The 14,235-nt window shown below is 44.6% G+C and overlaps 1 protein-coding gene across 6 annotated transcripts in view; it reads right to left on the bottom strand.

The window, feature by feature from the left end:
- Nucleotides 1-14,235, bottom strand: part of SEMA6B (semaphorin 6B) — a 683,939-nt gene that overhangs the window by 76,917 nt on the left and 592,787 nt on the right. For all 6 annotated transcript variants that reach the window (XM_069964532.1, XM_069964533.1, XM_069964531.1 and 3 more), the window contains one exon: nucleotides 4,427-4,507. In XM_069964532.1, coding sequence (XP_069820633.1) covers nucleotides 4,427-4,507 — 81 coding nt within the window. The remainder of the gene's footprint in view (nucleotides 1-4,426; nucleotides 4,508-14,235) is intronic.

Below are 14,235 nucleotides of genomic sequence, written 5' to 3'. Positions count from 1 at the left end.
CCATGCTTTCTCCCCTGTTTCTCTCCCCCATGCTTTCTCCCCTGTTTCTCTCCCCCATGCTTTCTCCCCTCTTTCTCTCCCCCATGCTTTTCTCCCCTCTTTCTCTCCCCCATGCTTTTCTCCCCTCTTTCTCTCCCCCATGGTTATCTCTCCTGTTTCTCTCCCCCATTTCTCTCCTCTGTTACTTTCTCCCCTGTTTCTCTCCCCCATGCTTTTCTCCCCTGTTTCTCTCCCCCATGTTTTTCTCCTCCATGCTTTTCTCCCGTTTCTCTCCCCCATTTCTCTCCCCCATGCTTTTCTCCCCTGTTTCTCTCCCCCATGCTTTCTCCCCTGTTTCTCTCCTCCATGCTTTTCTCCCCTCTTTCTCTCCCCCATGCTTTTCTCCCCTCTTTCTCTCCCCCATGCTTTTCTCCCGTGTTTCTCTCCCCCATGCTTTTCTCCCCTTTCTCTCCCCTCTTACTCTCCCCCATGCTTTTCTCCCCTCTTTCTCTCCCCCATGTTTTTCTCCCCTCTTTCTCTCCCCCATGCTTTTCTCCCCTCTTTCTCTCCCCCATGCTTTTCTCCCCTCTTTCTCTCCCCCATGCTTTTCTCCCCTCTTTCTCTCCCCCATGCTTTTCTCCCCTCTTTCTCTCCCCCATGCTTTTCTCCCCTCTTTCTCTCCCCCATGCTTTTCTCCCCTCTTTCTCTCCCCATGGTTATCTCTCCTGTTTCTCTCCTCCATTTCTCTCCTCTGTTACTTTCTCCCCTGTTTCTCTCCCCCATGCTTTTCTCCCCTGTTTGTCTCCCCCATGCTTTCTCCCCTGTTTCTCTCCTCCATGCTTTTCTCCCCTGTTTCTCTCCCCCATGCTTTCTCCCCTGTTTCTCTCCCCCATGCTTTCTCCCCTGTTTCTCTCCTCCATGCTTATCTCCCCTGTTTCTCTCCCCCATGCTTTTCTCCCCTGTTTCTCTCCCCATGGTTATCTCTCCTGTTTCTCTCCTCCATTTCTCTCCTCTGTTACTTTCTCCCCTGTTTCTCTCCTCCATGCTTTCTCCCCTGTTTCTCTCCTCCATGCTTTTCTCCTGTTTCTCTCCCCCATGCTTTTCTCCCCTGTTTCTCTCCTCTGTTACTTTCTCCCGTTTCTCTCCCCCATGCTTTTCTCCCCTCTTTCTGTCCCCCATGCTTTTCTCCCCTCTTTCTCTCCCCCATGCTTTTCTCCCGTTTCTCTCCCCCCTTGCTTCTTTCCCCCTGTGCTTCTCGCCCGTTTCTCTCCCCCCGTGCCTGCTCACCTCCTTCTAGATCGCGGCTGCTGCTGTCCGCCTCACCTACCGTAGCGGCCGGAGGTGCTCCTACAACTCAATCAGCTCAGAGCGGGAGCGTGGGGCCGCCGCGGTGGGCCGTGGCGCACGCGTTAATTGGATGCGTGCACCACGGCCCACCGCAGCGGCCGCACACTCCCGGTTTCCGCTGATTGGATGGAGGAGCGTGTCCGGGCGCTGCGGGCGGCCAGTAGGTAAGGAGGACAGCAGCAGCTGCAATCTGCGAGCCAGATGCGGCCATCAAAAGAGCCACATCTGGCTCGCAAGAGCGGGGCAGAAGAGATCCGGGGCAGCAGGCATTTTATTCGGGGCATGAGCCCCGAATAAAACTGCCTAGCGACGCCACTGCTTCCTGCTACACACACACTCTCCCTCTCTAGGTCCAAGATGGCATCTGACGACAAGCAGGGAGTCCCAGGTTTTTATACTCTGGCTGGCTTACTCATGTGACCTCCAATGAATGCTGACGCTGTTCTCGCGATGCCAGCATGCTCCTATGGCCTCTCACACCCCTCCTGCATAGTTATTGGTCCAAAAAAGGCACCAGGGAAGGTGGGAGGAGCATCAAATTTTTTCTGCGGATGTGGTCGGGTCCTCGATTGAAAACGAGTATTTTGAATAGTGTAGTATTCGACACAGTATTCAAACAGGAGAAATTGATTCACAATCCCTTTTGCTTCATAACTGGATAGGTTGATTTCTTAGAAGTACGATTGACTTGGAGTTATATTTTGTTGTTCCCTTTTTTTTCAGCAGTGTACTACTGCAAAAGAGAAATTATAGATTGTTGTATTGTTGGTACAGATGCCTTATTACATTTTATTTTCCCCTTGGTTTCAGAGACATGTTGGCGCTGTGAAGCAGAAAGTAGTACTCTGCTTTATGTTTGATGGAAATGCTCTTCACTGCAGATATTTTTTACAGAATGTCTTTTTAGTGTATGAGTGGATATGAGGAAAGGAGATCCTTTCCTGAAAGGGTCTTATTAACTGTTCTCCTCCATAAAGAAGGGCCTTTTGTGACATCTTTTGGTTGCCGCTAGGGTAGTTATCCCTCAGGAATGGAAAAAACAGGTACCTCTGTCAATCTTGTAGTGGATACATAAAATGAACTATTTTAAACATATGGAGGAGTTGGATTTAAAGCGTAACTGTAATTTCAGGGCCATTTTTTGAAAACATTAAATATCAACAGTTCAAGCGATTTTAAGAAACTCTGTAATAGGTTTTATAAACCAAAAGAGTTTCCTTATGGACTGAAAAAGCAATCTCCCAGCCTCCCCCCTCACTGCAGAAGAAGCAGGATTTCTGTGTCCATTATGTGGCTATGGAGAGGGGAGGGGCTGTTAGGAGTGACTGAGCACGGAGCAGTCCTGCACAGCACAACACCCTGCAATCTTCTCTCAGTAAGTTCATAGATAAGCACTGATCTTTTTGACTCCAGAATCCAGCGTTTTAGGTGCCCAAACAGTCTACAAAGAGCTGACCTTCATGTCACCTCTTCCTGCTCCCTCATCTCCCCCAGCCCCTCCCCCCTCCATAAGGATAGAATGGGAGAGCAGAACCAGTCTTCACTGGCTTCTCTGTAATGAAGACGTGTTTGCCTCATAATGCACAGATAAGAAGTCAGGGGGGGAGGCTGGGAGATTGCTTTTTGAGTACAGAAGGAGGCTTTTTCGGCTGATAAAACCTATTACAGAGTTTCTTAAAATCGCTTATACTACTGATTTCTGCAATTAAAAAAAATATGACAGTTATGCTTTAAGTTTTGTATACCCTGGAAGAAACCTCTGTGTTTGTTTGTGATGGTTTGTAAGATATATGTATTTTTGTTGTTTTTCTACAATTTATTGAAAATTTTCCACATAAAGTTAATTAAAGGGATTATCCAGTGCTAGAAAAACATGGCCACTTTCTTCTAGAGACAGCATCACTCTTGCCCCAGTTCAAGTGTGGTTTGCTGTTAAACTCCATTCACTTCAATGTAACTGAGTTACAAAACTCCACTTAAACTGGGGGCAAGACTGATGCTCTCTCTGGAAGAAAGCATTCATGTTTTTGTAGTGCTGGATAATAATATTAATATTGATTTTTATTTATACAGCACCAACAGATTACCCAGCACTTTACCCCTTTAACCCCTTAAGGACCCATGACATACTGGTACGTCATGGGGGCCTGTCACTTAAAGGGATACTTTTACCCACTTTCTGTATGAGGACATTTCTACACAGCTGTAAAGCCTAAATTCTGCCGTTTTCATACCTTGCTTTATAATAAATTGGTCCAGTGAAAAATGCTTTTTATTGTTGTTGAATTGTGCCACCTGGGCGGGGCTTCACGACCACTGTGTCACTTCGCTTACATCCATGCAGTAGGCCCGGCCCCTCCGTGATGCCATCAGCGTAAGGCCCCACCCCCTTAGCAGCCATTAAAATGGGCGCTGATGGCCATTAAAATGGGCGCTGATGGCATCACGGAGGGCCTATGGCACCAATGTGATCAGTGTAATGCAGGGGTTCCGATCATTCTAACTGACTGCCGGAGGTAGTCCCCTAATCAGATCACAGATGCCAGGCTCCATGCAATGATTGCAGATAACAATGGTTAATGCTATACTATAGCAATGATCAGTTTTAGTAATGTAATGTAAAAATGTAAACATCCTCTAGGGGATCGGAGGTGCCCTCTCTCAGCTCTGAGTTTAAAAAAAAAGAAAGAAGTCAGGCTCCATTGGAGCCCTTTATAAGTCCGACTTTTTTAAATTCAGAGCAGAGAGTGGACTTGCTCAGGGCGTCTTTTCCCCCACTCTATCTCCTAATTGGATCTAAACACTCAGATCTGGACCGATCAAAACTTTTGACATGTCTCTTTTGATATGTCAAAAGTTTTCTTTATAACCGACAGGTACACTTTAAGATTTTGACTTAGCAGAGATGTTTTCTTGTTTTTTTTGTTGTATGTCAGTGTAACAGCCTTAACTATTAGAGGCATTGGAGTTAGATGCTTAAAACACCATAAATTACATGCATAGCTATAACTTTGACAGGTTTGTCATTTTCATGTTATTTTGTACCATATGCAGAGCACATATTTTTTAATCAATATATGTATATTCATTTTATTCATACCTGGATCTAAGAGAAATAAATACACAGAGGCGGTTTTCTGGATCCCATGCGCAGTATGGGTCACGTGCTTCCAGGCAGCTTCTGTAAAAAGAGAAAAATCAGTGCAAATGTAATTGCAACTTAGTATATCACATGTGTAGCTTGGATTTAAAGTGTCACTATCATTAGAACTTTCAAAATCCAAATGAACAGTGGATGAGAAATAAAGCATGTGTTTAGACTCTTTAACCCTTTCACAACCAATGGGCATTGACGCCTCAATGCCCTGGTCATTTTAGGACTTCAGCTTATGGGATCATAATGATCCCTTAAGCTGAAGTCCCTTGCTCTGCCCCCCTCTCCTCTGTCCAGTCGCTGTTAGAAGCCTGTAACAATCGTAGGGGAGAGAAGGGAGGGGGGCAGAGCTTACAGTCACACACCATAAGGGTTTCTGTGCCGGCCTCCCCTCTCTTCCTTCCCTGCTGTGATCCGTAGCCAGGAAACTAGAAGCCTTAGGCTACCATCAGGGCTCTGCGATCACATTGTAGAGGGAGAATTCTCTGTCTGGAGCCCTATAGATGCTGTGATCGTGCCGATTGCCAGTATTAACTGCCAGTATGGGAGCACGTGCTGACAGTTGCGGTGGGTCCCCAGTTATCACTGACAACTGGGACCAGCCACTGGTGACAGATGCATCTTCTGTGTCTGTATTATCCATGTTCATAAATTAACGTCGCTGCAGCCTAGGGCATAGGCTGTAGCGATGTTAATTTATTTAGCAGTGGTGGTGGGGGGGGGGGGTGTTGAAAAAAAGACTAAACACAGCAAGTCACGGTCATCTATGCACAGAGAAGGCAATAATTATTTATTTCATGGATCCATTCATTCAGCCTCTTTTTTCTCAACAAGCACAAGATTTAGGCCTTAGGGCCCTATTCCACCAGACGATTATCGCATATTCGTTAACGATTTACGATCTCAAACGACCGGTTTTGTGAAAGACCTAAAAACGTTCACTCATTGCAATTTGCAATCGTTTTTTCTTCGCTATTTCTTCGCTATTGCGTTCGTATCTACTGCGAACACCCAAACGATGTCTTATTCAATGCGAACGATTTGCGAACGTTTTGCGAATGAGCAACGATAAAAATAGGTCCAGGTCTTATAAAGCGATCAACGTTTTCTCTTTCGGTCGTTAATCGTTAACTGCTATTCAAACAAACGATTATCGTTTAGATTTGAACGATTTAACGATAATCTGAACAATAATCGTCCGGTGGAATAGGGCCTTTATTCAATACGAACGATTTGCGAATGTGTTGCGAACGAGCAACAATAAAAATAGGTCCAGGTCTTATAAAGCGATCAACGATTTCTCTTTCGGTCGTTAATCGTTAACTGCATTTCAACCGATTATCGTTTAGATTCAAACGATTTAACGATAATCTGAACGATAATCGTCTGCTGGAATAGGGCCCTTAGGCTCCATTCACACGGAGCAAAACTGGCGGAATTCCGAGCTCGCGCGCCTCCTCTCTCTGTGCTGAAGAATAAACATGTCTATTCTTCAGCGTGGAGAGACGAGGCACGCGAACCTCTCATTGACTCATTATGACACAGAGGCTGGTGGGATTCCACCAGTTTTGCTCCGTGTGAACAGAGCCTTAACCCCTTAACGACGCATGATGGGTATACTCGTCATGCGGCCGTTAAGCGGGATCAGAGAGGCCTCCCGACGTGAGCCCTCTCTGCAGCCCGCGGTCCCTGGTTGCGATGTGCAGCCAGGGACCGCAGGTCTTAGCCGCCACGGCCGATCACCGCGGGCGGCTAATTAACTATTCAAATGCAGCTGTCAAAGCTGACAGCTGCATTTGAATAGTGACTGTGCCCCTGTCCCTGGTGTCTAGTGGGGGATCTCCCCCCGCAATGCGATCACGGAGGGGAGATCCGTTGTAATGAGCCAGCCGGGGCTCAGCGTCGGAATGACGCTAATCCCGACTCTGCAATCTATGTAGATGGTCTGCAGCAGACCATTGTAATAGAGCACCGATCTGATGGTTCGGTGCTCTGTTATATACACAGCATTGATCTCAATGGGAGATCAGTGCTGTGTATATAGAAGTCCCCCAGGGGGCTTCTAATTACTGTTAGTGAAAACAAAATAAAGTGTTTTTATTAATAAATAACCCCCTCCCCTAATTTATGTCCAAATCACCCCCCTTTTCCCATTTTATAAATAAAAATAAAAAATAAATAAACAAACATGTTTGGTATTGCTGTGTGTGGAATCGCCCGAAATATTAATTCAATTCATGATCCCTTGCGATAAACAGCGTAAGCAAAAAAAAATTCCAAAGTGCAAAATTGCGCATTTTTGGTCGCATCAAATCCAGAAAAATTGAACCGATAGAAAGTACAGATCATGCTGCAAAAAAATTACACCTCACAAAGCCCCATAGACCAAAGGATAAATACGCTATAAGCATGGGAATAGAGCGATTTTAAGGAACGTTTATTTTCTGTAAAAGGTTTAATTTTTTTACGAGCCATCAATAATTATAAAAGTTATGGATGTTACATATCGTTTTAATCGTACCGACTTGAGGAACATATCAGTTTTTCCATAGGACACACGGCGTAAAAACGAAGCCCCTCCAAAGAAAAAGAATCACGTTTTTTTTTTTTTTTATTATTTCACTGCACATATTTTATGCAAAAATTCAGCCTGTCATTGCATAGTGACGCAAAAAATAAGGGCTCATGTGGGTCCGTAGGTGTAAAAATGCAACTGCTATGGCCTTATATACACAAGGAGGAAAAAACGAAAACGCAAAAACGAAAATTATCCCGGTCCTTAAGGGGTTAAGCAGGTATTCAGTATTTTTTTTCATGTCCTCTTGCTATCCAATTGTACAATCCGATAAAAATGACATTACAAGTGTATCCTTTTTTCCCTTAAATCCTGTTTATAGAAACATAGCCTTTCATGTGACTAATGACTCATCCTTATGTTTTTACAGAAATACGGACGCAAAATACAATTCATTTACAATCCATAAAAAATCGGATCCCATTGATTTCTATAAAGAATCCGCAAAAAAATCTGGGTCCGCACCAGGAAATGCCTTTTCAGGATTGGTTTGCATTCTTTTAATCTACTGATCGTGTGAATAGCCCATTAGACATCAATATGCAATAACTTAAGTACGGAAATATGGATCCGTAGATTACAGGACGTGTGAATAATGCCTCATGGTCCTTTTACAATCACAGATATATGACCAATTGATCTGACAGATTTTTTAAGCCAAAGTCAGGAACAGACTATAAACAAAGAACAGATCATAAAATAAAGAATGGGATCTATCCTTCTTTCAAATCCTTTTCTAGCTTTGATTAAAAAAAATCTGTTAAAATGGTCAGATATCTGTGTGTGTAAAAGGACCTTTATGTTGTGTTTACACGGAGAGATTATCTGACATTATCAGACAGATTTTTGAAGCCAAAGCCAGGAATGGATTTAAAAAGAAGAGAAATCTCAGTCTAACCCTTATGACCTGTGCTCTGTTTGAAGTCTGTTCTTAGCAGGGGTGTAGCTAGGATTCATGGGGCCCCATAGCAATAAACTGCATGGGGCCCCATGAATCCTGTATGAGCCCTGTCCCGTACAACCTCTGGCATCGCATCACAAAGAAAAGGGGCCAACTGGAGCAGGGGCACGGGGGGTGGGGGTGGGGGGTGCATTCAGAAGTGGCGCAGCTGGGGGTGGCGCAGCTGGGGGTGGCTGGGGCCCGGGCGGCAGCTGAGGGTTACTAGGGCAAAGGGCAGCTGGGGTAACTGGGGCAAGTTGGGGGTGACTAGAGCAGGAAGGCAGCTGGAGGTGACTGGTGTAGGAAGACAGCTGGTTGTGACTGGGACAGAGGGGCAGCTGGGGGTGACTGGGGCAACTGGGAGTAACTGGTGCAGGAAGACAGCAGGGGGCACATACTGGTATATCTTCCTCCTATTCCGCCCTGGTACACACCCGGTATATCCTCCCGCACTGCTCAGCCCGGGTACACACGCTCCCTTCCCAGCCTCTTACATATGGGGCCGGTCAGTAGCTCTCCGGGGTTGGGGGGGGGGGTAGGTGATGCACTGCTGCGCTGGTGTAAGTCGTACCATACGTAGTATCACATTCTGTTGGTGGTGGTGATGGTAGGGCGGTATCCCCTGTTGAACGGGCCTATAGCAGCTGCGTGGTTTGCCTCCATGGTAGCTACAACAGTGGTGCCTGGCTTTGGCTTTCGAAATCTTTCAGATAATCTGTTAGTTAATCTCTTTGTGTAAACACACCATTATCAGTAGATTATACATCAGTAGAATATATAACATTCATTTTTTATCTACAATTTTTATCTTTCTATGTGTAGTGACCCAGTATGGGCCACTAAGTCTTTTTGCACCTGAGTAAGATAACTCCCTTGGGTTCACACAGGTGGGGATGAGGTATTCACTGTAGTTAGTGTTTACTTCACTAGGTGTTACTAAAGCATTCATTATTTTCTATGCACGGCTGAAGAAGACGTATGGGTTAACTTTCTGATGTAACATGTTTTCTTGTCCACTCACAGGTGCAGGCAGTGTTGGACTGGGGTACCTTGGCCCACGGGGAAATTCATTCTTGGGGCCCACCCGACATACACAGACATAATCAGCGGCAAACCTTTCATGTTAATACAGCGACTTTGCATAGAGCTGTGTATGTGAGCAGCAATGCTAGTGCACTGCCAGTCACTTATACAGTTGTTGCTGATTTATGCAGTTGCGGTAAAACAGGATTATGTATGTAGAAACCTAAATGAAATTCCAAGAATATTGCTGCAAAAACATATGAAAAATGTAATGTGTGAACACAGCCTTAGAAGATGAAGGAGAAAATGACCATCTAGTCTGCTCTTCTATTACAATCTCCAGCAGAGGAGACCCATGACAGTTTATTCTAGCCTCACCACAAGCTGTTGGGCTAGAATAAGACTTTAAAGGACCTTCATGAATGGCATATCAATGGTCATTAAAGCGTTAAAGGGGTTATCCGGTAAAAAAAAAAAAAAAAAATTTTAAATCTGATGTCAGAAGTTACAGATCAGTAAATTACTTTACTTGGTGTATTCTCTCCAATCTGACACAGTGAGACTGTCCAGAACTGTCTCAGAACAGCAGCAAATCCCCATAGAAAACCTCTCCTGCTCTGGACAGTTCCTGACATAGACAGAGGTGGCAGCAGAGAGCACTGTGTCAGACTGGAGAGAATACACCACTTCCTGCAGGACATACACCAGCTGATAAGTACTGGAAGACTGGAGATTTTTAATTTGACACCAGTTAATTTGAAAAAAATATTTTTCACCAGAATAACCCTTTCACCAGAATATCCCGGCCGGGTGAACTTCATCTCGGTTAAATTGGGGTGCACGCACACCCGTGTGCGCCCGCATGCCAATTCACTGTTGCACACAATGGAGAGTGTGGCCGGAGCAAGGAGCCGCACACTCCATTAAGTGAACTGACATGTTCTGTGCGGCCTCTATTCAATGAATAGCGGATGCAGAAAACTAAAATGTCAGTTTTTCATGCGGCCGTATGAAATCCCGGCTGGAGCATATACTATGTGTATACACTCCGGCTGGGATTCCATTCATTCAAATACAACGTATGTTTAGCATAAATCACGGCCTTTGTTGCAAATTGCAACAACGGCCATAGTTTATGCTAAACATACGTTGTCTGAACATGGCCTAAAGACTGCAAATACTGACAATCAATGGCTGCAGCAGGACATCGCAGTGATTGGCTGATCGGTTGTCAGCGAGTTAGGACTGGGAGAAGCAGACGGGAGTGCACCAGAGGATTCGTCCCCAATTCACTGAATTGCGGCGGCAGAAAACTGACATGTTCTTTGCGGCGCCGTATGGGATCCTGGCCGGAGCGTATACCATGTGTATACTCTCCGGCCGGGATCCCATAGCAGCAAAGGCAGTGTACCACACCGTACATAGTTCTGCCCCTGTTGCCGATGGCAACAACGGCAGTATTTTTACGTAGTGTGAATCTAGCCTTAGGCTAGGTTCACACTATGTATCTGTGCAGCTGTATTGCGGGCGGTAAATCATCGGCCGGATTTTTCCGGTTAATGCGTACGCTGGAAAGTATACGATATACGGCTGCACAGTGCACACTATGTATGAACCTACGGCCCTATCGCAAACGGACCCGTAAAAAATTAACAAGACCATTGTTTGCGGCTGGAACTGTGCAAATTCACGGCCGTGGATTGACAGGCGGTCCGTACGGAGTACTTCAAAAATAGCCGCCAATAATGCCGAATGCCGATGCCTCTAATAGTTAATATATTAAATTAATAAAACACATTTTCTTTGTAATAAAGTCCCTTTCGTTGTTCAATAATTTAATTCTAACAAATCCATCATTGTGCAATTAAATATACTGTTAAAATAGATACTGTATATATACAAATAAATGTATATTTATATATATATTTATTTTTTGACAGTATATTTAACTGCACAATGATGGATTTGTTTAAATTAAATAATTAAACAACAAAACTGATTTTATTACAACGAAAATGTGTTTTATTAATTAAATATTAATTAGTACAGGAAGCTCCATTAAGCCGTTAATTCATATTGCCGGCAATAGAGCATTCTGTACTAATCATCACTTTACTTTAATGAAAACATCAAATGTTTCTTCTAATTATGTTATCACAATAGCATTATTAAAAGAAACACTTTGAATTATATGTGCGCTCAGCTGATTGGCTGATCGGCTGAGCGCACATATAAAGAGCCGGTCCGCAGTACAGTGACTTCATTGTGCTGCGGACCAGCGAAGAGACAACATCGGGGTGAGTATACAGATCTCCTCACCCCCTCCCCTGCACTGCACCCATCCCAGTAAGGAAGGGAGGTCACTTAACCCCTTCCTTGCTGGGATGGGTGCAGTCTGACATCAGTCTGGCTCCCAAGGGATTAAGGGGGATGCAATACATCCTCCCTTAACCCCTTGGGGGCCAGACTGTAAGCAGCGATCTGTAAAGATGCTGCATACTGTAAGGTGCACAACACCGCTCACAATGATGGGTGTTGTGCTCCTGTTTGTGTGTTTTTTGTGTGTTTCTCCCTTTTTGTTTTTCAGATATTGGTATCCTGTTAATTATGTCGGATTCAGTGGACTATGTTGATGACCAGCGGTTGTTTGGTGTTTTTTTTTTATAAAATGGTCAATGAGGGGTGTGGGGGTGTTTTTATTTGAATAAAAAAAAATTTTCACTTGTGTGTTGTCTTTATTTCTTCACTTTATAGACTTAGTAGTGGAAGCCGTCTAATAGACGGAATCCATTACTAAGTCGGGGCCTAGTGTTAGCCGGTATAAAATGGCTAACACTAACCCCCGATTATTACCCCAGTACCCAATGCCACCAGGAATACTGGGAAGAGCCGGATGCCAGTGGTCCCGGAGCGTAAAAATTGGCGCTCCTGGACTGGGGCAGCAGCAGGCTGGTAAGATTTAGGCTGGGGAGGGCCTATGTTTTAGGCCCTCCCCAGCCTAAATCTTACCAGCCTGCTGCCGCCTGGTCCAGGAGCGCCAATTTTGACGCCAAACAACACCAAACAAACGCTGGTCATCGACGTAGTCCACGTAATCCGACGTAATCCACAGGATACCGATATCTGAAAAACAAAAAGGGAGAAACACACAAAAAACACACAAACAGGAGCACAACACCCATCATTGTGAGCGGTGTTGTGCACCTTACAGTATGCAGGATCTTTACAGATCGCTGCTTACAGTCTGGCCACCAAGGGGTTAAGGGAGGATGTATTACATCCCCCTTAACCCCTTGGGGGCCAGACTGATGTCAGACTGCACCCATCCCAGTAAGGAAGGGGTTAAGTGACACCCCTTCCTTGCTGGGAGGGGTGCAGTGCAGGGGAGGGGGTGGGGAGATCTGTATACTCACCCCGATGTTGTCTCTTCGCTGGTCCGCAGCACAATGAAGTGACTGTGCTGCGGACCCGCTAATTATATGTGCGCTCAGCCGATCAGCCAATCAGCTGAGCGCACATATAATTCTAAATGTTTCTTCTAATAATGCTATTGTGATAACATAATTAGAAGAAACTTTGATGTTTTCATTAAAGTAAAGTGATGATTAGTACAGAATGCTCTATTGCCGGCAATATGAATTAACGGCTTAATGGAGCTTCCAGTACTAATTAATGTTTAATTAATAAAACACATTTTCGTTGTAATAAAATCAGTTTCGTTGTTCAGTTATTTAATTTAAACGAATCCATCATTGTGCAAATAAATATACTGTCAAAAAGACGTATTAGTCTTACCGGTAAGACGGTTTCTCTGAAACCTTCATGACGGCACCACAAGAGTTAACTCTTGCCCTAGGGACAGGAAAAGCACACAGCGAGAGGTTAAAAGCCCCTCCCCTTCCCCTAGATACCAGTGCATTATAACCAAGTCTTAGCACCACGTGAGTATCGTACATTAATACAACATACAATACAGGGGGGGATGTTGGTGCCGTCGTGAAGGTTTCGGAGAAACCGTCTTACCGGTAAGACTAATACGTCTTTCTCTCCTCACCTTCACGACGGCACCACAGGAGTAATACCAACAAATTACCTTAGGGAGGGACCACAGCTTGTAGAACTTTCCTACCAAACGCAAGGTTGCGTTGTAGCTGTAGCTGGTAGTGTCTTGTGAAGGTATGTGGAGTAGACCAGGTGGCTGCTCTGCATATCTGTTCGATAGATGCACATGCCTTCTCTGCCCATGTTGTTGCTATAGCCCTGGTGGAATGGGCTTTGATCAGCAATGGGGATGGTAAATTCTGAAGACTATAGGCTTCAATTATAGCGTTTTTTATCCAGTGGGCTAACACGCTCTTTGACACCTTTTTGCCCTTGTTTTTCCCTTGGAACTGAATAAAAAATGATTGATCTTTACTCCAAGGTTCACATACTTTGAGGTAATGTAGGACTGCTCTTCTTACATCAAGGGAATGGAACTTTTGTTCCAGGTCAGTTTTTGGTGAAGAACAAAAGGAGGGAAGAACAACGTCTTGAGATCTGTGAAAAGACGTCACTACCTTTGGTAAGAAATTTGGATCTGTTTTTAAGATAACTCTGTCTTCCTGGATCAGGCAATAGGGTTCTCTAATAGTAAATGCCTGCATCTCTCCCACTCGTCTTGCTGACACAATTGCTACAAGAAAAGCGACCTTGTATGATAGAAATTTTAGGTCACACTCTGATAATGGCTCGAATGGACATTGAGTCAGACCTTCAAGTACAATGTTTAAGTCCCAGGGGGGAAGTAAATTTTTTATAGGAGGATTCTGTCTGACTGCACTTCTCATAAACCTTTTCACCCATCTGTTGTCAGCAATGTTGGAATCATAGATTGCCGATAGAGCAGAAATCTGCACCTTGCGGGTGGCTGGTTTTAAGCCTTTGTTTAGGCCTGCCTGAAGAAAATCCAGAATAAGCGGGATGTTGGGATCAGCAGGAAAGGGCGGTTTAGTTGGGCACCAGGAATTAAAGACTTTCCAAATCTTCAAATAGATTTTTGAGGTCACTGGTTTCCTGCTATTCTGGATGGTAGAAATTACTGTATCTGAAAGCCCCTTGCTTCTAAGCATCTCCCGTTCAGGATCCATGCTGAAAGTTTTAGATTCGCAAGTCCTGGGTGGAGAAGTAGACCCTGATGTAGAAGGTCCGGGTCTGACGGCAGAAGCAGAGGAGGTT

This window comes from Dendropsophus ebraccatus, chromosome 3, assembly GCF_027789765.1.
Source record: "Dendropsophus ebraccatus isolate aDenEbr1 chromosome 3, aDenEbr1.pat, whole genome shotgun sequence".
NCBI classification, from domain to species: domain Eukaryota; kingdom Metazoa; phylum Chordata; class Amphibia; order Anura; family Hylidae; genus Dendropsophus; species Dendropsophus ebraccatus.
Note: the sequence above shows the minus strand (reverse complement) of the source record. Positions and strands in the feature narration are given on the sequence as shown.